The following is a 23,637-nucleotide window of genomic DNA, read 5'->3' on the forward strand; positions in this document are numbered from 1 at the left end:
GTGGAGGCAGCCAATGGCAAACCACCTCTGAATGCCTCTCGCTTTGAAAATCCCACCAGGGGTTGCCGTACTTAGATGTGACTTGATAGCCAAAAAAAAAAAAAAAAGGGAAGGACCCCCCCCCACACACACACACATACTTAACCAGTAGGGATGAATTTAGTATGGGGGTGAGAATGTATCTTTACCATCTTGTCTCAAGAACAGACAGGGCTCAATGCAGGCAGGACCACTGTCAAAATGCATGAGTTCTAGCACGGTCATTAGAGAGCAAAAGTCATTTAAGGGCAGGAAGAAGCTTTATAATCCAGAAGTCAGGAGGTGTACTGTCAATAAGCCTTCGTACTGAAAAGGTTATTGGAAGGACCAGAGTGGAACTAAAAGTACATTAAATAGCTACACTGGATTAACATCAGGAAACATGGGTATTTAACATGAAATATTACTTTTGTAAGTCTACATAAACCAGTTTATTCTTTACCTGTTTAAACAAAAAACAATTATTAAGCTGTAGGCGTTAGTCACAGATTTAAAAAGGGTAGCACACAATATCGGTTTGAAGCGAAAAAATGTCTCATAACACATTCTCACCTTTATTCATGACCAAGGCATTGTGCTAAGAACCTGTTCTTCAGAAGTGAAATCACTTTTGAACACTTCAGTCACAAGCATATTGAGCAAATTATATATATAAACTGACTTGCAATACTCGCTTAATATAGATGTGTTACAGGTCAGGTTTTTCCCCTCTGACCCTGTACTTGTTATCATTAGTTGGCCTTTTCCTTAAATAACCCTAATGAGCTGTGGGCACAAGGTCTCTCCCCACACATCATCAGCAACCCCAAACTGGGTTGTAGGAGACATCAGGGTCAGAGGACTGAACCTGAGAGCAGTAAAGGAATAAAGGTGACCTATCCTCACTTTCCATAAGCAGAAAGGGCCACATTGCATCAATACAGGCCCCATGGATCTATTTTCCCAAGACTAGATGGGAAAACAGGAAAGTTCTGCAAACCTTGCACCAATAAGTTATTGCATCCTTTCCATCCATTTAAAAAAAAAAACACTGGATATAACTGTTTAATAAAAGGAGGATTTATCCTGAAATTTATGGTTGCTCTGTTGTGTCATCCTAGCACACTGGTCGGCAAACCGCGGCTCTTGAGCCGCATGCAGCTCTTTGGCCCCTTGAGTGCGGCTCCTCCGCATCCCCGCGCCCAGCCAGGCAGAGGCGCCGGGCTCCCGAGCGCCCCAGGCAGGAGGAGCCAGGAGGCGGCCGCCACACACGCGGCCACAGTGCCGCAACACGCGAGCAGCGCCCGCTCCTCCCGCGAGACCGGGCTGCTGTCCAGCCCCCAGCGGGAACAGGGTGGGGGCCCGGCCCTCGCGAAGCCCCTTCCCCGTGCTCAGCTGCCGGAGGAGGAGGGGGCGGCAGTGCCGCGCCTCTGCCAGGAGGGTCTGCCGTGAGCAGCGCCCGCCCCCGGGCAGAGCCATCCCAGCAGAAAGGGGCCGGCCCGGCCGTTTGAACCCCGGGCGCGCAGGCCCGGCCATGAGAGTCCCGGCCTGGCCCTGAGCTCTGCCAATCCAGGCTCCAAGCTCTGCCAACCCAGGCCCCGCGCAGACGACGACTCGCTTTTAGTTCCAACGTAATGGAGTACTCGGATGATGAGGACTTATACAGGGACTTACACGTAGGAGAGGAATAGAATACCCATCTCCGAGTCAGCCAACCCCGACGCACGGGAGGATCCGAAGAGGAGATCCATGTCCTACGGTTCCAAAACCGGGACCTGGTGGACCGTTTAGCCCGTGTGCAGGATCAAATGGATGTACTGATGCGGGACTACGGCCGTCTCAAGAGGACTCAGGCGCCTCCGGCGCTACCGGCTTAGTCTCCGGTGCTACCAGCCCAGCCTCCGGCGCTACCGGCCCAGCCACCAGCACTACTGGCCCAGCCTCCGGCGCTACCGGCCCAGCCACTCCCGGGACAACTGCCGGCACCACTTCCGCCGGCCCCAGTCGTGCAGTGGAATCAACCCCGTCTGCGGGTGACTTATGATGGTGCTGTGGATATGTTGCCCTGTTTTCTACACCAAGTGGACAGCTATATGAGAGAACAGGGGCATAACTTTCCTACAGAAAATAGCAGAGTACGGTTCGTTTCCTCTCTGTTGGTAGGAAAAGCCACGGATTGGATGGTCCTTCAGTTTGACACCCAGGCCCGCTCCAGCCGCTCGCTTAACAAGTTTATGTGAGCATTAAGACGAAGGTTTGAAGACCCGTTCCAAGGGGAGAAGGCCAAAGCTGCCCTTCTACAGCTCCGGCAAGGGTCCTCTTCAGTCAGAGACTTTGCTGATGAGTTTCAGAGACTTGCAAGTAAAATTGTGGATTGGACTGAGGCTACCCAGGTAGATTATTTCCGAGAAGCCTTATACCCCGAAATACTGAACTGGGCTTACATGCAACGGGATCCAGCCACCCTGGAGAAATGGATCCTACTGGCGGAAGCAGAAAGCCGCCGCCAGTTTATAACCCTGGCCCGACGTCGGGCTAAGGAGGGGTGAAGCCAGAAACCCCCTCCACAGGGCGCCGCACCTGCCCCGCGGAGACCGGCTCAACCCGCACAAGACCGTGCGTCACGCTTTCAAAGGGGAGCCTGCCTCGTTTGCGGTGCCATGGGTCATTTTGCTGCGGCCTGCCCGTTTCGTTTGGAACAGCCATCTCCCGTTCCCCGCCCGGAGGGGATACCTCGCGGAAGAGGACGCGCTCGGGGGCGAAGTGCTGCGATGGATCGCAGTGCCGCACCAAGGCGGAAAGCGCCTCCAGCCCTCTACGTTGAGGAGCCGGCACACGAGCCTTCGCCAGTGGACCCGTCGGGGTCCCGGATTATAATTGCCCCAACAGGGGATGGTTCTGCTTCGTCGGATGAGGAACGCCACTGGGATTCTGCCTTAAACCTAGAGTCTCCCCTGGATTAGTCAAAAAACGGACAAGGTCTGCGGTGAGTGGAGCGGCCCCACAGACGTTTCTGCCAAACTCAAGGCTCCTGTAATGGTGAGTGAAGTGGAAGAGACTGTATATGTGGAAGTAGTATTGCAACATTATAGAAAGGGACCCCAGTTACAAGTTAAAACCGTCATAGACTCGGGGTGTGCCTGCTCTTTGATCAATGAAGCCACTTTCAAGACACTCAAGGTAAAATCAGTACCCCTACCGACCCCTGTTCAGTTCGCCCAGATGGATGGCAGTGACTTTAAAGGTGGGCCGGTTGACCGTCGCACCTGGGGGGTGGCGATGGGCATAGGCCACCATTGGGAGCAAATCGACTTCACTATAGCTCCCAATATACGATATGCTGTGGTGTTGGGAATAAACTGGCTGAAGGGACACAGCCCCTCCATTCACTGGGGGGCTGAGACTTTGACGTTTGCCAGCCCAAGTTGCGAACGACATAAGTACAAAGTAGCTGTTAAAACCGTATTCCCGACAACCCCTGCCTTGGCTTCAGACGCCCCTGGGTCATCTCAACTACCTGCGGAATACCTAGACTTTGCGGATGTCTTCAATGTACAAGAATGTGATGCTCTACCCCCCCCCCACCGCAGATCAGACTGTGCTATTGAGGTGGTGGGGGAGGGGAAACTGCCAAAAAGCAAGATTTATCCCATGAGCGTTTCTGAAAGAACAGTGCTTCGTGAGTTCTTAGACAAGAATCTGGCTCGGGGTTTTATCCAACCCTCTACCGCCCCGTATTCAGCCCCCGCTTTCTTCGCGCGCAAGAAGACCGGTGACCTGCGATTGTGCATTGACTTTCGGAAACTCAATGCGGTCACCCAAACCAATGCCTACCCCATTCCTTTGATCTCAGATATTTTGGGGCAGTTAAAGGAGGGACGCATTTTCACCAAATTAGACCTGGTCGAAGCCTATTATAGAATCAGAATTCGTGAAGGGAATGAGCCCCTAACAGCCTTTTCCAGTTGCTTTGGCATGTTTGAATTTTTGGTGATGCCTTTTGGATTGAAGGGGGCTCTGGGGGTCTTCATGCAACTCATTAACAAGATACTACATGACTTGTTGTATAAAGGAGTGGTGGTTTATTTAGATGACATTCTTATTTACTCGAAAACCATGGATGAACATGTCGCCCTGGTTAGGGAAGTGTTACAACGTCTGAGAAACAATCAACTCTATGCTAAGGTGTCCAAGTGTGAATTTCACCCAAAACAGCTAACTTTCCTGGGTTATATTATTTCACACCAAGGACTTACAATGGACCCGGAGAAGGTGCAAGCCGTCACCAATTGGGAACCACGCTCAACTCGTAAACAGGTGCAAAGATTTCTCAGGTTCGCAAACTTCTACAGGGGGTTCCTCCCCAACTTTGCTCACATTGCACTGCCCATCACAGAACTTCTTAAGACTAAAGGGAAAGGGAGCACAGCCACCCTGCCTTTGGCCAAAGTGAATTGGACTCCCCAGTGCCAAACCGCTTTTGACAGTCTCAAACAACTGTTCACCTCCGAACTGGTATTGAAGCATCCTGATCCAGAACAAATGTTTATAGTCCAGGTAGATGCTTCAGACGTTGCAATGGGGGGTGCATTACTACAGTGAGGGAGGGACAGTCAACTGCATCCGTGTGCTTACTTCTCTAAGAAGTTCATGCAATCTCAGCTCAATTGGCCGATCTGGGAAAAGGAGGCAGCCGCGGTCAAACATGCCCTCACGGTATGGAGACAGTTTTTGGAAGGTTCTAAAGTCCCTTTTGAAGTGTGGAGCGATCACAGGAACCTAGAAGCGTTAACAGGGACTCACAAACTATCCACAAAACAGGTACGATGGGCGGACTTCTTTGCCCAATTCCGCTTTGTGTTGAAATATGTGCCAGGGAAGCAAAACTTGCTGGCTGATGCTTTGTCTAGACTGCCCCAATACCCAACCAAGATTGAACGCCCCACAGAGTCCCTCTTCACTCCTGCTCAGAGGGGTTTACTGCCCACCTTGGCAGTGCAAACCTGGTCGCAGACCCGACTCCCAACGCTGCCTTCACGGGGGGGGGGGGGAGAGCCCAAAGCCCGACCACGTCAGTCGGACCTTCCACCCCGCTCCCCACACCTCCTTTGCCAGCTCGGGTTCCACCCCTCTTGCAACCTCGAGCAGCCAGTCCTGGGGAGCAAAGGCCCGTCCGCCCAGGCAGTCCAGACACCCAAACCCCCCCGATGGTGCTGACATCTTCTCCTGCAACGAAACCTGCTAGCGTGGTGCCCACAACGCCGGATATGGAGGGACTAACCGATTCCTTTAGGGAATCTCTTTGTTGCAGTTGCCGTGCTGAACACTCTGCAAAAACCCTCCCACCTTTTCTGATTGAACGCGGGGGTTATTGGTATAAGGACTCTAGATTGTATGTACCTAAGGTACTGCGGAGGGAGGTTCTGCAGCTGGTTCATTGGGCCAAAACCACAGGACACTTTGCATTTCTTAAGACTTTGCATCTACTGAGGAGACAATTCTGGTGGGTGGGCATGCGATCTGACGTGGATTCGTTCATACGCAATTGCCCTGTGTGTGCTGCTGCAAAGAGACTCCAGGGCAAACCACCCGGACTGTTACAACCTTTGGAAGCCCCCACTAGACCCTGGGAAGTGATCGCAATGGATTTTATGACTGATCTTCCCCTCAGCGAGGGAAAAACCGTGCTTTGGGTAATCACAGACCTGTTCTCAAAACAGGTGCATCTTGTGCCTTGCGCAGGTATCCCTTCCGCCCCAAAACTGGCCCGTCTCTTCGTGTCACATGTTTTCTGATTGCACGGATTTCCGCGCAAGGTGGTCAGCGACCGCGGAAGTACATATGTGGCTAAATTCTGGAAAGCCTTCCTCAAATTGGTTGGGATAGAACAAGGACTATCAATTGCCTTCCATCCCCAAACAGACGGCCAAACAGAACAAGTGAATGCTGTACTGGAATGCTACTTACGCTGTTATGTTAATTACCACCAAGATGATTGGGTAGAACTGTTGCCCTTTGCTGAATATGCTTACAATAACGCTGTGCACCAGTCCACTGGTTTTAGCCCTTTTCAAGCTGTGTATGGACAGGACTTCGGCCCCATCAGCCATGTTGATATGTCAGGGGAGGAGGGAGGTGGAGATGTTGCTGCCTGGGTGAACACAGTTCAAACAACCTGGCCATGGTTGATAAAGAATCTGGAACGAGCCAAGCGCAAGCATAAGGCTCAAGCTGACAAACACCGATCGCCGGGTGTGGAGTACGGGGTGGGGGACACAGTATATTTGTCCACCAAGAACCTCCGGTCAACCCGCCCTTGCGGCAAACTCAGTGCCAAGTTTGTGGGTCCGTTCCCAATTTCCCGCATCATCAACCCGGTCACTGTAGAACTCTCACTCCCAAAGTCACTAAGACGGATCCATCCTGTGTTTCATGTCAGTTTATTGAAGCCGCATGTTTTCTCCCCGGAGTGGCATCCTGAACCACTGCCTGAGGTGCCTGTACTGGGGGGGGGGGGAAGGAGCATTTTGAAGTTGCTAAAATCTTAGATTCGCGTATCCATCATGGTTCCCTCCATTATCTGGTTCGTTGGAAGCACTTCAGTTCTGCTCAAGATGAGTGGGTGAGCTCGCCTCGTCCGTGAGTTCCATGATGCCTACCCGCACAAACCAGCGCCCGGAAACTGAGGGGGGGGGGCTTTGGGGGGGCAGAATGTCAGGCCCTGCGTGTACAGTGTGCAGGGAATGCCAGGCATGGTCTGACAGAGGATGTTTTGCTTTCTCCAGGTGCTGCCTCAAGGTCAGCGCTAACAACTGCCAACTGTGTATTTTGACTCTGGACTCTGTGGGAATCTTACCCCACTGGGGGAGGGTTGCCATGGCATCCTGAGTTGTTCTATGCTTTCAATATATGCCTTGCTCCGTGCTTTTAGTTCTCATTAGTGCCATCTTGCTTCTAGCTGCTGTAAACCTATGGATCTTCCAATAAATCAACTTTCTTGTGGACTACTTGTCTATGGATGTTGTTTATGGGATTGTCTTGGGACAAGTGCTCATACCTGAAGGATGTTCATTGCCCTGGTTCCAAGGTGTACATATTTCTAACAGCCGCAGGCAACTGTTTGTTAGTGAAGGGTTTATCCCGCTCTGCCCTAAGAGGTCTGCAAAATACTCAGGGAATGGCACTGAGCTTGGCTGAGACTTCAGCCTGGCGAAGAACTCCTTGGTGCCTCTAAGCGTTGCCTTACTCTTAGCTGTCTCTGTCTCCTCATCTTTGTGGAGATCTAAAGCTGCCAAAACCTCAGTAATCAGGGAGAGATATTCTTCCCCCGAGAACGGGTCTGTTAATCTTGACCCCCTACATACCCCCCTGTGGAGTCTTCTCCTGAAGAGAATTCCCCTTTTCCCTCTCACTGTTGCCAGCAGATGGGGATAGGGAGCGAGCTCTGCCAGTAGGTGGTAACGTGGCCTTTTTAGCCGCCTTGGTGGGCCAGGCATGGCTGGAGCCCCTGGAGCACTCTCCGGCTTCAGATCCCAATTGTACAGAAGCCATGGTAATTGGGGCACAGCTCTGCAACCCATAACACTCCCGCAGGAAGGGCCGCCAAACTGGGCAAATTCTTCTCTGAGAGCCTGTCTCATCAACTCAATCATGCTCCGATTGCCTGCCTCCCCTGCAGTAAAAGGTAGAGAAGAGGCTTCAACATTACCAAACGACTTTCCTGTAGCCTGATCCTCACTGGGGCCAACATTACAGGAGTCCGATTCAACATTACCAAACGACGCTCCTGTAGCCTGATCCCCACTGAGGCCAACATTACAGGAGTCCGATTCACCCTCGTAACCCCTGAGGGCCGAATGGGGGGTTGTGGCGGCCATTTTGTTTTGGCGGGCTCTTTTCGCACCATCCAGATCGCTTGTGGGCTTCTGAATCCTGCTGCTTGGGCTGTTTCTCCCCTTGGCGGCTTCGCTGTGCCGCCTGCATTATTTGTCGGGAGGACAGAAGATAGTCCACTCCCTCCTCGTCCCCTGAAAGGAGCTCTTCAGAAGCTCTCTCTCCTTCAGACATGTTCCCTCTGGACAGACAGGGGGAGGGGGGGCCAATAACAGGACGCGGGCGACAGGGGAGACTTGTAGAGTACAAAGAAAGGGGTAGGGCACCACAAAAGGCACAGTAATAGATTAGAATTCACAAAGAATGAAACAAGGAAAAGTGAAAGTTAAAAGGGAACAAGAGAAGTAGCTATGGAACTAATTCCTAAACCTGCTTCTCCCACGGAGGCAGGAGGAGAACTGGAGATCAGAGAGTGGTCCTAGCCCAGGAGACAGGAAGTAAAGTTTTAGATCCTGCCTCTCCCTGAGCATAGGAAGGTAAACACCCACTGCTGAAGATGTCCTCTGAGCTCAGTGGGAGAACACATGAACACATGAAGCTGCCTTCTACTGAATCAGACCCTTGGTCCATAAAAGTCAGTATTGTCTACTCAGACTGGCAGCGGCTCTCCAGGGTCTCAGGCTGAAGTCTTTCACATCACTTACTTGCCTGGTCCCTTTAACTGGAGATGCTGGGGATTGAACCTGGGACCTTGTGCATGCCAAGCAGAGGCTCTAGCACTGAGCTATGGCCCTTCCCCATTTGAAGCTAGCTGTTCCAAAGGCATACCCTCAGTGCTGTCCGGATTCTAAAAAGTGAACATGGCAGGGGTCCCCAATCTTTTTGAGCCTGCAGGGACATCTGGAATTCTGGCACGCCATGGTGAGCACAGCAACAAAATGGCTGCCACAAAATGGCTGCTGCAGGAGGCAGAGCCAGCCACAAAATGATTGCTACAGCTTAACTTTCAATAGCGGAGCTCCTTATGTTGTGCTGGCAGCTGCTGCCAAAGCAACATTTTCAAAAATCTGCACAGCCAATCAGAAGCCTTGCTGCGCAAAAACCCTACCTGGACCCACCCACTTCCTAAAAACACCTGGTGAGCACCAGAAAAAGTGTTGGCGGGCACTATGGCACCCACGAGCACCACATTGAGGACCCTTGTTGTGGACTTCTGACCGCCTTCAAGCCACAAATTCTATTTACTACTAAATAACCATAAACTACCAGAACCTAGTAATAATATACACAAGAGGGAAAAAAAGAGGAAAAAAAAGATGCAAAATAATGCAAGATATTCTTTTTTTAAAAAATCTGTATCCTATTGAAGCAAGCAGGTGAGCCTCACTATGAAACTCAGGGCTAGTTATATTTCACAGTAACAACTGCTTGTGTTAAACACAGGCTGCAACCTGATTCCCAAGGTGGGGCGGGAGGCAAATTAAGACACATAAGTGGTGGGCAAAAGGTGCTAAGTTGCCCCCCCCCTCTAATTTTTCTTCTCTAGCTAAGGCTCCAGCTCCCAAACCAGCCTCTGCCACAAGAACAAAGGCTGTGGAAGAAGAATTCAGCAGTACCAGCATGAGTGCAGGAAGAATCCAAGCAACTCCCTTCAGCTTGTACTTCTGCACTATACTTTTAAGGATATTTTTGTCTCTTACAGAATTGCAACTCCCAGCTCAATGCTTGTGCCTTGTTATTGTGCACCACAGGCACGCACATATACACCCAGGTTATGGACAGCTTATGGGTACAGTTGATAATTTTATATGAGGAAAATGTCACGAGAAGAAGCTCCTATCTCCACCTCACTTGACTCCCACTTTAAACTTACGGCACCAGCAGCTGTATTTTGTAAGAAACAAAAAACATCTTTTTAAAAGTCGAAGAACCAAATATAACACGTGGTTCCTCTCTAAATCATTTAGTATGACATGAGAGTTCGGCGGGAGTTGCATTGTAACATGTAGGTCAGTGGTTCCCAAACCTTTTGGGCCACTGCCCCCTTGGTTCCACAAACTCAACCCCAGAGCCCCCTAGCCTATAAAAAGCATTATTCAAAATAGGGGTTTGTATGACTCACTAAAGAAGATAACAATAAAATTTCAAAACAGTAACAATTGATTGCACACCTATTCAAAATCAAATTAAAACTTTTTAGTTGAAATTTATTCAAAAAAACTGATGAACTTGATCCAGTGGTACCAGCTCTTCAAATTCTGGAAAAAAATTCTAATAGTTTCCACCAAATTTGCCAGTGTGGTGTCATAGCTTGATCTATTGTAAATTAGTGACCAACACAGTTGAAGGGGCCCACCTCTAGTGCCCCCCTGACCCTCTTGCCTCTTAGTGCCCTCCTAGATAATCCCACTGCCCCCCCAGGGGGTGGTACTGCCCACTTTGGGAACCACTGATGTAGGTGATATATGAAGTTAGGAGCTTCACAGGTTGCAAAGAGAATAGTCGGTGCGTTAGTTCCACAGTTTGGCCATACACACAACCACCACTAAAACACTTAAGCAATTTTTTACTTTCCTGTATGAACCTTGCCCACCTTGCCCCCTCCCAAAACACACACACACACACTAGATGCGGCTCAGAGCATTCATCATCCTTTTTGGTTAGGATTCATATGAGCTCATCTGAGTTGCAAAATACACATGCTGAAGCAGTCGTTTGACTACCGGATAAATTTCCCAGGGAAGCTGCCTGCCCACCATGACCTCTTAATAATAATGCCTTAGAAAGTACAATAAATTCAACCCTCTGGAGCCCAGCTGGCAACTTAAACAAACAATGAAGCAACTGGCCTACTACTTCATTGTGCATCTTCTGAAACAATTCTTTTCCATCCACAACCCGCTACACTGCACTCAGGCATAACAATCTGTGGGGCATTATTACACAAAGCAAGTAAACGCAGCTATGAAAATCAAAGAAACCAGGAACTCACCTTCAATATCTCAGGCTCTCTGATGTCCAGAGGTTCTGCGTACAGCTGCCTAGTCCCATATCTGTGTAGCCTGTAATACCTAGCACTTGGTGTAAAAAGCCAAACAACAAAGACAGCAATCATAAATCCAATGGCAACTCCCAGGAAGAGTCCACTGAAGTAACTAGGGAGAGGGAGTATAAGGTAAGCATAGATCAACATTGTGAGAAAGTACAATGTCTTCATTGGAAGGTCAACCTGTTGCATGTGTACTTCAATTACACCTTCACCACTGAAAGACATAGAGCTTTCTTCGGGCAATTCCATCTTCAGTGAACTTTCCAACTGTTTGTCAGCGTTGCCCTCCTCCTCTATCACACAGAAGTCCTCCGAGTACAGTTCACAGAACTCTTCATCGTCTTTGCTCGCCAAGGCCGACAGAGAACATCTTTCCAGTACCAGTGACCCCTTTGAACTGAAGTCCCTTGTGCTTAACAATGGAGAACTTTTCATTTCAGTCTCTTTTCCATGCTCTTCAGCTGCTTGGGGCTGCTTGCTACTCTTATTTACGTGAGAATCACTTCCATAGAAGTCCCCTTCTGAGTCGAATTCCTCCTCCTTAATGCTATAGTTGTTATTGCTTTCCAAATGGCCATTCAAGCTGGAAAGATTAGACAGTTCTGAAGCACTTGAAGATAAGGCTTTGGGCCTGTGGCTACTACTCTCATCGCCCATTATTTTACTGAGGAGCTGAAAAGGCTCATAAATTACTTCTGAAAGACGTCTTTTAGTGTCCTCAATTTTGGCCTCCATTTCAGGTACTTTAAAAAAGGATCGCGCATCTGAAGGAGATGTTAAGGGGGATGAGGGAGCGGTTTTGGAATCGCCGCCAGTACTCCGTGGTTGGGTGAACTGCTTGAACAAGTGCAAGTTCAGCTTAGAGTCAGGTGGTCTGCTGGGCACACTTTCAGACTCCTGTTTAGAAGTGTCTGTAGACAGAGACTTCACAATAGTTTTCATTAAGTGTCTATGTCTCGTGGGCGGAGTGGGCTCTTTTGGTTCTACATCTGTTGAAAGAGACTTCACTAAACTCATGAAAGGCTTAGAGCTAGTAACAGTGGATGGTGCACTAGAAAAAACAAGTGACTTGGAAGGAGAAGACAACGGAGAAGACGATAAGCTGGTTCTCAGTTCTGAAGGCAACGCCGCGCCAGATGGGCTAGTGGAATGACACAACTGTGAAGAGGGCGAAAGGGCTAATGGCACTGTGCTGAATACTTGGGATGCTGAAGACTCCAACGGCTTTGCAGTTGGCATGGCGGTGGGAGAGAAGATGAGTGGGAGCGCAGCCATGTTAAGCGAGGTAGTGGGGCCAGAAGAGTCATGGTCACCATGATCAAAGCATAGGTCTTCCTTAGCTTCAAGTGCTGTTACAATGCTTTGGTCATCCAGTGCCACAGTGGGAGACTCCTTAAACTCTTCCTCCTCCTCCTCCTCTTCCTCCTTCCCAAATGCCGAGAAATGAATGGTGATGGTTTCTCGGGAGACAGATCGCTGGACCTGCACTTTTGGCGCTGGCTGCTTTGAAGACATTTCACCGGTTTTCTCTGCATGGCTACTGTTAAGACTTGTCATTGCAGGTCCCAGAGATGCACCAGGGTCTGTGAAGAAGAGCCCAAACACAATTAGAATGAGGCAGAAAGACCACTTAAATTAGTTCAAAAGCTTTTCAGTACCATACATAAATATCTGCTTATTTGTAAGGGATAGCTAGAAGAAAATACAAGTCGCTGTCATCACTTACTCTGAAGCCAACAGAAAACTGTTCTAGTGACATGCACCCCAGTGATGACAGCAGCAAGCAATGATGGTTATTAATGGGCAGGAATAGGATTTCATAAATCAAAGTCACTTGGCCCTTCTGAACATTAATCTCTAACATAACGATGCTTTAGAAGTGTTTATTCATCATATATATTTTATATACGTACACACACACAATTAAGATCACTGTGCAACGTAATTACCATAAACCTATGCTAGTCCTGTCAAAGCCAAGTACCTTGCGAAGAACTGTTTGCTTTGCATTCCAAAATAATGCAGCAGCTTACTGTCTGACAAAATGAGCCTCAGATTATGGTACAGAACTGAATGCTCTTCCGTAAACAAATGGTTATATACCTTCTATGCATTAATTGAACACATGAAGCTGCCTTATACTGACTCAGACCCTTGGTCCATCAAAGTCAGTATCGTCTGCTCAGACCGGCAGCGGCTCTCCAGGATCTCAGGCAGAGGTCTTTCACATTACCTACTTGCCTAGTCCCATTAACTGGAGATGCCGGGGATTGAACCCCGGACCTTCTGCATGCCAAGCAGTTGCTCTACCACTGAGCCACAGCCCCTCCCCTAATGATACTGAAAGTCTCCTTTCCAGTTCAAATACAAAAACAGCCCCCTAACAGAGCAAGAAAGGAAGCCACTGAGCTAGAACTGATACTGTCTAGAGAGAACATAGTTTTATTCTTTGAACTAAAACATGTGGCCCAAAATTTCTAACTACTCAAGACCACATGCAGATATTGCAATAAAGTGGGCCCAGTGTTGATTTATCCTTTCTTTGTAAATGGATTCTATGATTTCCTCCCCCTCACCTTCTTCCCATTGGCAATATGTCAGACTGTGATACTCACTCATTGGCTCAGGAGCCAGATGCGACTCTATGTCAAGGGTCCCCAAAGGTGGTGCCCACTGACAACTTTTCTGGCACCCAGCAAGGGTATTTTTGGAAGAGGGTGGGGCCATGCAGGGCTTTTGCCCAGCAATGGTTCTGAATGGCAACTGGAGATCTGATTGGCTATGCAGATTTTAAAAGTTGCTTCGCCAGAAACTGCCACCGCAGCACAAGAATCTTCACTGTGTGAGTGCAGTAAAGCTGTGGCAATCACTTTGTGACTGGCTCCACCTCCTGCAGCAGCTGTTTTGCAGCAGGCATTTTGCAGCTGTGCCCACCATGCCATGTCAGAATTCCAAAGGTGCCTGCAGGCTCAAAAAGGTTGGGGACCCCTGCTCTATGTCATGCCACCTGTGGCTCTTCTGAGCACCATTCTCAATGTGGCAACTACCCTTGTATTATAGGAAAGTGCACAATGCCCTTGCCCAGTGGGGCTTGGCAGTTGGGTCCCCACCTTGAAACATCTGCTGCCAGAGGAAATGGTATACTGTGAGCCCCCTGGAGGTGCAGGCATCATGCTCGGGGTGGAAGTAAGTGCAGCTCTTCTGGATGATAGTAACTGCAAATGTGGCTGTCTGTGACCCACAGGGCAAGTACCATGGGAGTAGCTAAAAATGAGGTAGCAGAGGAGAAGGACGAGGAGAAGCAGAAGGAGAAGAGTTGGTTTTTATATGCCAACTATCTCTACCACTTAAGGAAGAATCAAACCGGCTTATAATCACCTTCCCTTCCCCTCCCCACAACAGACACCCTGTGAGGTATTTACAAGAAACCACCACTACAAAGTATAGGCGCTCTTCAATATACACAGACAAGAACATAAGATTTTTCAAAGGAACAACTCAATAGCACATCCTAAGCACACCAAGGATCTACTCACATGACAGGTGGGGCCACAGAAAAAGCCTGTAGTAAGCCAGCTGCATGTACCTACGATTGGGAATAGGATTTAGGATGAGAAGAGAGTAAGACTGGAAATTGAATCAAATGGATTAAGGATGAAACACCAGACCAGGAGGGCCCAGGCTAGGCTGATCTAGTCAGAACTCAGATATAAGATGGGTCAGACCTGGTAAGCATTTGGATGGGGACCACCAAGGAAGTCCCGGGTTGCAATGCAGAGGCAGGCAACGGCAAACCACCTCTGAACATCTCTTGCCTTGAAAACCCTACGGGGTCGCCATAAGCCAGCTGCGACAGCACTTTCCATCGCCACCAACACAAATGCTTTAAAAGCTACATTCGAGTATAGTAGTATGCCGTAAGCCAAAACTGTGCATGATAACAAGCAGGTTTACCACAGGCTAAAAGCTAACATCCCTGACCTGGATGGCCCAGGCTAGCCTGATCTCGTCAGATCTCAGAAGCTAAGCAGGGTCAGCCCTGGTTAGTATTTGAATGGGAGACCAGGGTTGCCGTGCAGAGGAAGGCACTGGCAAACAACCTCTGTTAGTCTCTTGCCATGAAAACCCCCAAAAGGGGTCGCCATAAGTCGGCTGCGACTTGACGGCAATTTACACACACACACAAAAGCTAACACATGGAAAGTGCTCACTATTTAATCAGTCCACACATCCAGAGGACTGATAAAAGAGATCAGAATTATAACATCACACTGAGAATGTTAATACAGTTTTGAGAATTTAGGGCATCCTAGAAAATAGCCAGAGAGGTGTTGCCTTGGGGGTGGGGGAGAACAGATTATCATAATTGTCAAGACAACAAGTTTATCACCTTAGTAACTAAATTATTTTCCAGAGCTGCAAAAGGTGCCATAATCAAGCTGTCTAGTAGAATTTATCAGAAGTCCTTAAAAGCAGTACTAATCTGAAAAGCACCTTTGCAAAAGGAAAGGAAAGGCAACTTTTCATCTCCATTTTGTTGCTAGCTTCTGATCATTGTCCATGCAGCACTGGGAACACAATTTTTATTCTCTCCCTTTTATCTGACAACATTAAGAACTAGGCAGAAAAGAAAAGCCTTTTTAAAATCAGTTTGGAACACAGCAAGTTTTAATGTCTCACCACCAAGCCTTCTATTTCATACATAATGGGAGAAATTAGATTTGGTTAAGTCATCCAAGCAGATACTCTGGCTCTGGAAAATTTGTTACAGTGCTAAAGGAGTTGGAAGTTACTATTTTAAATACTGGTTTTGTAAGATCTGCTTTTTGAAAAAAGGCCTTCAGAAACTACAGCATGCATATATCACACTATTGCCTTCCCATCATGTTAAAAGAGAGGATGTAATAAGACCAAGTTAACATCAACCAAAGCAAGGCGATACCCTGGAACACAGCATGAGTACATCCTGGATATTTAATTGGAATATGGCACATGTACACACAGAGCCAAATGCTAGTCTTAAAACATATGCAGAAGCCCAAAGCAGCTCCACTGAGATCAGAATCACACACACACACACTTCTATTGTTCAACTGAAAGGCAATGGATTTATTTGTGACACACAAAGAATTTAACAAGATCTGATGACAATCTAGCACTAACATACCATATTGTTTGAAATGATTAGCCAAGAATAAGACAAGCTAGGCTTTAGGTTTATTGTCTCAGTTATTAAAAGAGGAAACCATGCTTGCTCATGACCTGGGCCCACGAGCATAAAGAATAGAAATAAAGGAAAGGAAGGAGGAAACCATGCTACAGATTCATGGGTCAAGATCCATCATACTACAGCTTAAGGAGACCAATGCAACAAAGAAATCAATGCTTCAGCTGTCAACCTCTCAAACGTGGAAATAGCATTAAGGATTTCTCATACCATTCTCACCAATAATGTTAAAAGGTAGGTAAGGCAGGCAACTGGAACACTTCTGTGATGACAGTTCAGGCTATTAATGCTTCATTTTAATAGAGCATTTTTCATAGCGCATGGAAATTCTAAGCCATACCTAAATCTATCAATTTCAATCTTCTATTATGATATCTCCATTCTTACTTGGGGCTTAGATTCTTACATATCAGTACAACTCTAGCCTTTTCCCTTCCACCCACATTCCTAAATTACATGTGACAGCTTTCCTCCCACCCCTTTAAATGCATCACTTTTACCTTAATTTTGAGTATATTCAACGTGTACTTGTACTTTCTGTGAAGAATCTGACAGTAGCCTCTGGATAGCATATACTATATGAATGAAGGGGGCAGCATTTCTCACTGGAAAATTAATCAGGAAAAAATGCTGCTATACCAGCTGTTTCTCTTTGTAAGCCTGTTCTGAATTTTAGCACGTACCTTATTTACTTGAAAGGAAGACAACCGCCTTAAAAATGTTACACACACCCACAATTTTTGGACATAACTGTAACTGGTATACACTAAGACAGCCCCCTCTTTTGATGGCATACGTCTGAAAAATCTAGCTTTGCATTTGAGTAAACTAGGGTGGATAAAAATCAATGCTTTTTTTGGGGGGGGGAATTAAAAATAAGATTTTAAAAAATTTAAATCAGATTTTTTAAATTAAATGCTTTTTGAGGAAAAACCTATCTAAAGATATTGGTTCTTGAAAGCCTTCGACAATATCTAAAGATAGATTATAGTCCAAATCTTTTTCATCATGAAATAAGGATTAGTTTTTAATTATGTAGCATGAGGCTATATATTGGTGCAATATTTACATTTTTTGGTTAAATGAATTCTATTAATCCATTCAAAATGTCATGCTCTTCCAGAGGTTTCTGTAAGATTATTTTGGGCAGTGTTTCTATCTGGAAGATATTATCACAGATGCTTGGTTTTGTAGTTCTCAAAATGATGAATTTGTGTCTGCAGAGATAACATGCCTTCTTCTCAGAAAAATAAACATACAAAGGTGAGAAAAATACCTTAATCCCATTGTTCCCTTTGCAAATCTATGTACACAGAATCATCCCCTTCCCTCTTAAGTGCTAAGTTTCAAGAAGTTCAATGAATAAAAGATTGTTTGGAGTGGAACGGATTTTCAGAAGGAGCTAAGGGTGAGGAGGGAGAGGCAAGCAATGAAGATGAAAGTGAAACCTTTTGAGCAGAATACTCCAAGTCTTGGGATCTTTGTGTGTATAGCCTGAGGTTTACCATAATATTATCTCCTTGGAGGACAAAACTTATAATAGCAGCAGGCCATAAAAGAGACCCAGTTTGGAAATACTTTAATCAAGTACCTCTACCTATGGGAAAGGCATGCATGCATGCAAAATGTAAACACTGCAACAAAGAAATGCAAGGCCTGGTGGCCTAAATGAAACTGGAGATAGATAACTATGAAATAATTTTGAGGTGAACTATCTATGTTTTTCTAATAATATAACACTGTATAGCTGCCCTGAGCCCGGCTTTCTGCTGGGGAGGGCAAGATATAAGTTTAATAAAATAAATAACCAAATCAGTCATTTTTATATATAACTGTAAAACTAATCTAAAAAGTTGTGTTACTCCTCTGAAGATGCCTGCCACAGCTGCTGGCGAAACGTCAGGAAAGAAAATACCAAGACCACGGTTACACAGCCCGGATAACCTACAAGAACCAATAAAAACTTATTATTCTAAAAATAAAACCTTCATCTGGTTTTAAATGTTAAGATTATACCAGCAAGAATGAGTCTTCATGCAGAAAATCATGATGTACATCTAGTCTTACCAACCAGCGATTCAAATCATGCGATTTAAATCACTGTGCCTTTCCCCAATAACACTGGGCAACTGGGAGCATGGGTGGCAGAGCAGTTCAAGCAAACAGATGGAGAAGGGCAGAGGGGGTGGATGGGTGGCAGGGTTGCCAGTTCCCCCCTCTCCATTAGTGGGAGGTTTTAGGGGGCGGGGCTGGGGCGACCACAGATGTGCATAGCTGCCATGACGCAATTATGTCACTTCTGGGTTTACCCCCAGAAGCGCCGCATCGCCATGGCCACATTAGCACTCAAACCACCAGAATGCTAAAGTGGCCACGGCGATGTGGGACTTCCAAGGGTAAACCCAAAAGTGATGTAATTGCATCACATGCAATCCCCCCTCCAGAGCAGCCGGGTCGATTGGTGGGCAACTGCCCGCCGAAACCCCTCATCTGGCAACCCTGATGGGTGAACATCAGCAACAGTGAACTCCACCAGGAGCCCTGGGCCCCAGCAACCCAGTTCAGGGTATGCTGACACCGGCCTTGTGTCAGACACCCTCGCCAAATTACCACTCATGTGTAGGCAAGTTTTTCCTCCCTTAAACCCAAGTACAGCCATGCAGCAAAATCACTGCCTGAAGAGGCCTTCAGATATGCTGGGCAAGCAAGGGTGAGTTCCCCCTTCAGACTTGGACTAGCCAACAGCCAGGCTATTGTTGCCCTCCACGAGAGGCAGTGGATGGGTTTGTTTTGAAGCTCTGTTTACTTTTTTCCTGGTAGGAGGCCGCCGCTTGATGTTAATCATGACCAAGAACCATAAGAACAGCACACGCTCTGCCGATTAACAAAGCAGACAGCTGCAGCCAAGCCCTCTGTCAGAGAAGTACCAGGAGCTGGTTTACTGTTTTTTTCTAACGTGTTTCGGGAAAATTCTGTTTTTCTGCTATTTGCACACAGTGCACTTTTCCAGCTTTGGAACCGATGCCTACACATAGTCTGTTGCTGTTGTCGTCAATACACCCACTGCAGCGAGGGCACAAATAAGTTCTCAAATACCACAAGGGGAGAGCAACAATGATGAATATTTTGCATTAAAGCCCTGGAAGCATGACTACACATCAACAGCTTCCCTATGTTGAAAGCCAGCGTGGTGTAGTGGTTAAGAGCTGTGGTTTGGAGCGGTGGACACTGATCTGGAGAGCCTGGTATGATTCCCCACTCCTCCACATGAGCGGTGGAGGCTAATCTGGTGAACTGAGTTGGCTTCCCCACTCCTTTACAGGAAGCCAGCTGGGTGACGTTGGGCAAGTTACAGCTTTGTTAGAGCTCTCTCGGCCCCACCTACCTCACAGGGTGTCTGTTGTGGGGAGGGGGAGGGAAGGTGATTGTAAGCCGGTTTGAGTCTCCCTTAAGTGGTAGAGAAAGTCAGCATGTAAAAACCAACTCTTCTTCTATGTGATATAAAGTGTGTGTGACTGAGCAGGTGGACAGATTGTGACTAGGAACGGGGAGTACAACAAGAGACGGGCTGTGATGTGCCTAGCTGAGCGGGATGATTTTGCCTATGGGCTGGCCTTGTATCTAATTGCATACCTTAAGATGGTTTTCTCCCCCACACAATTCTTCCTACTTTCAGAGTTTCTCTGAAATGACAGTTGTACCATTATTATTTTTTTGTACATTGCCCTAGGCACTTGGTAACAAGGAAGTGCAATTTTTAAAATGACAGCTATCCCAACAAAAGATGGCACAATATGGAATTCTCTATTTGTACCAGAAAGAGTCAACAGATCTGAACTTCCCATACACAGACGAACACAGTGTTGCTTGAACAGTGAAAGCTAGAAATCAGTTAGCATCCAAACCTACAGCCAAGCCATATTTTTTCCATGCACTAGGAAGGTTTTCCAAGTTCTCTAAAGCAAAAGCAAAGAGGCCATTAACACAAATTTAAGTGGAGCACTGGGTTACGTCTCACCTTACCCAAGCCCATGTTCCAAAGTGGCGGCAGCAGGTGATGCAGCAGCGAATCAAGCTCTCAGTTTTGAAGCCATATTTCATTTTGTGCTAAGGTAGAAGTTGGATAGATGCATATTTCTCACTTGAACACCAACAGACTCATTGAAACAAATGTGCCAATTAAATGCCAGGGGGGAGGATTAAAAAGTGAGGATGTTCTTTACCAAAGGAAACCCAATCATAAATTGGAAGAATAGTAAGATCTTCTAACCACCTTGTATTGCTTGCTTATTGTGAAGTCCAGGACACCATTATTTCCAGTCTTAAAGCCACAATCCTTATATATTTGACTAATTTCTACATAGGGCGTCCCAATTTCATCCTCCCTTTAACTGGGGCACTGGAGGCTGCTCTTACAATTGGTTTACTTTTGCAGAAAAGCATGGAGCTTTCTAAGGAGGGTCAGAAGCAAGGCCTCCTAGATTTCAGTCTACAAAAATGTGCAGGTGCTCTGGACGGACTCATTTGCTTAACTCTGTCTACAAAACATTCTTTGGACATAAACTGGCATGTCACCATAATAATAGCCTCTGAATCCAGGAGAAGCCATCATAAACTGTATTTACAAGGCTGATCCTGAACTCCCTATTTTATGTCCAGCTTTCTGAGTTCTGTGATTTGGGGTAACTGTATACCACAACCTTACAGTCTTCAAGTAAACTGCCTTACTTCATGCCTTTGTGTTTGTACTATGCTATCTACATTAATTTTTGTTCTTCCATGAACTGGGGTGTGCGTGTGGAGGGGAGGGGAGCAACTGCAGCATAGGCCCCATGTGATATAGGGTTTTTCATGTTCCCTTCATGGCCTGGGAAGTCTGTGCTGCAGCAGTTCTCACATAATGAAATTAACATGAGAACACGTCCCAGAATGCAATGAACTACGCTATTCAGTGTTTAAGAAGAGTTGTACCATCCAATTTATATGTACTTTTACCTGGGAAGTGTTTTGAAACACCAAAAGGAAACATGATTAAAATCAATCTTTTCCTCATGGCAAGTGAAAATCAATCAGCCCTGGGAAGAATGTACATCTCCCAGTTTAGAAGAGAACCATTAATCCAAAGAAGAAGAGGGTGGTGTTTCTCTTTAATCTCGAAGGTTTATTTAAAGTTTCATTCTTGGCATGAGCCACAAAGGATTATCTGATGAAAGTACCATTCCAATATCCTTCAGACCTACTGTTACAAAACAAACATTTATTAATTGACTGCACATACACACACACACACACACACACACACACACGGAAAAGAAATCCACAAGAGAACAACATGAGTGAAATACAGGCAATAGTTCCAATTAAAAAAAAAATCATTTTGTTTCTCCACCCACATTATATATTTAGATCAACCAGCTACAAAGAAGAAGAGTTGGTTTTTATATGCTGACTTTCTCTACCACTCAAGGGAGACTCAAACCGGCTTGCAATCACCTTCCCTTCCCCTCCCCACAACAGACACCCTGTGAGGTGAGTGAGGCTGAGAGAATGTGACTGGCCCAAGGCCACCCAGTTGGCTTCATGTGTAGGAGTGGGGAAACAAATCCAGTTCACCAGATTAGCCTCTGCCACTCATGTGGAGGAGTGGGGAATCAAACCCAGTTCTCCAGATCAGAATTCACCGCTCCAAACCACTGCTCTTAACCACTTAAATGTTTCTCCACCCAAATTATATATTCAGATCAACCAGCTACCTTACATCACTACTGTCTCTGAGAACAACACCATTACACTGTGTCTGCTTGTGTCATAAAAGACAACCATTGGCGTTGTTAGAAGCGCTATACAGCTCAATAGTTGAATGAACACAGCAGACTCAGCACGTATAAATAAGTGCTTTTTATTCACAGTGACAGAGTGCTCCGTTTGGCATCCACAATCCACAGTATATACAAGCTCTGTACAACATATATACATTTCTGGCCCTGTCCAGCAGCCAATCAACAGTTAGCTGCCCAGTGGTCAGATCTCACCCTGCTTAAACCAGTTCAGTCCAGCTTTTCTGCTAAGTCATAAGAAGTCATGTGACACCAGCTGTCATCTGGCTGTCACTCAGATTACAGCAATCTACTTGCTTGCTATGAGCAGTCTGAAATGCCAACAGTTTCATCACTGGAGTCCAGTGTATCAGAGCTCTCTGGGCTATCTAAAGTCATATTCCTATTCAACTTTGGACTGGGTGTGACCTGGGGAATTCACTATTTCTGTCTTCCGGGAAGATGAGTAAAATGTTCTAAAGCCTGTTTAAGAAGAAGAGTTGGTTTTTTCACCCCAATTTTCTCTACCTTTAAGGAATCTCAAACTGGCATACAATCGCCTTCTCTTCCTCTCCCCACAACAGGCACATTTGTGAAGTAGGTGGGGCTGAGAGAGTTCTGAGAGAACTGTGACTGGCCCCAGGTCACCCAGCAGGCTTCATGTGGAATGGAGCCTTGATTACTTACCGTGAGGGCTCCTTCTCTTCTGAGGCAAAGGGCATCTTGAGCTGTGGGTGGTTGTCCACGCCCTATCCGGGGAGGCATGACCAATTTTGATTTCCTGTTGCCCTTGGCGGGAAACCAGCCTGCAGGAACTCAGTTACAGGCTTGCCTAGCTAATAGACAGGAATGAACAAGGTATGATCAAACAAACTGTAACATTAACAATCAAACAGGAACTGACAGACAAGTATTGAGACCAGAACCAAGGTCGGAACTGACTGTACTCTGGCACAAAGAGGTTGGCAGCATGTTGTTATCTTCGCCTGGGTGGGCAAGATGCCCTTCGCCTCAGAAGAGAAGGAGCCCTCATGGTAAGTAATCAAGGCTCCGTTCTCCTCTGAGGCAAGGGCATCTTGAGCTGTGGGACCTATAAGAGCTCCCATCAGGGTGGGTTAATTATCCTTCCCCATGACATGCTGTAAGACTCTGCGGCCGAATGCCACTTGAGCCAATGACCATGTACTGATCCTGTAATGTTTAACAAAAGTTGAAACTGTGGACCACGTAGCCGCCCAGCAAATCTCATCGACTGGGGCTTGTTTGTCGAAAGCTGCAGTTGTGGAGACGCTACGGAGAGAATGCGCAGTGATGCCCTGTGGGACAGGAAAGTTGGCTGCCTTGTATGCCTCTGCTATGGTATGTTTCAGGGTGAAGCTGATAGCTGCAGCCGACATTCTGAGCCCCTTATTGGCGTTAGAGATGTTGACGAACATATAGTCCGATTTTCTGAGGTCTGCTGTTCTATTGATGAAAATGTGAATGGCCCTGTGTAAGTCCAAAGAATACCAGTCTCGCTCTTTAGGACAAGAAGGTCTTGGACAAAAGGAAGGTAGAGATATCTCCTGGGAACGACGAAATGGAAAGTTCACCTTAGGTAGAAAGGTGGGATCTGGTCTTAGGACCACCTTGTCTTTATGAAAAATACAAAGCCCCTGACGGATAGAAAGGGCTCTTAATTCTGACAAACACCG

The 23,637-nt window shown here is 46.7% G+C and overlaps 1 protein-coding gene across 1 annotated transcript in view; it reads right to left on the reverse strand.

Moving 5' to 3' along the window:
* The window catches only part of TEX2 (testis expressed 2), a 132,053-nt gene that overhangs the window by 53,152 nt on the left and 55,264 nt on the right, over nucleotides 1–23,637 (reverse strand). The window contains exon 2 of the mRNA XM_056857476.1: nucleotides 10,844–12,483. Coding sequence (XP_056713454.1) covers nucleotides 10,844–12,457 — 1,614 coding nt within the window. The 5' untranslated portion in view covers nucleotides 12,458–12,483. The remainder of the gene's footprint in view (nucleotides 1–10,843; nucleotides 12,484–23,637) is intronic.

The sequence above is a fragment of the Euleptes europaea genome, chromosome 1 (assembly GCF_029931775.1).
Source record: "Euleptes europaea isolate rEulEur1 chromosome 1, rEulEur1.hap1, whole genome shotgun sequence".
Lineage (NCBI taxonomy): Eukaryota > Metazoa > Chordata > Lepidosauria > Squamata > Sphaerodactylidae > Euleptes > Euleptes europaea.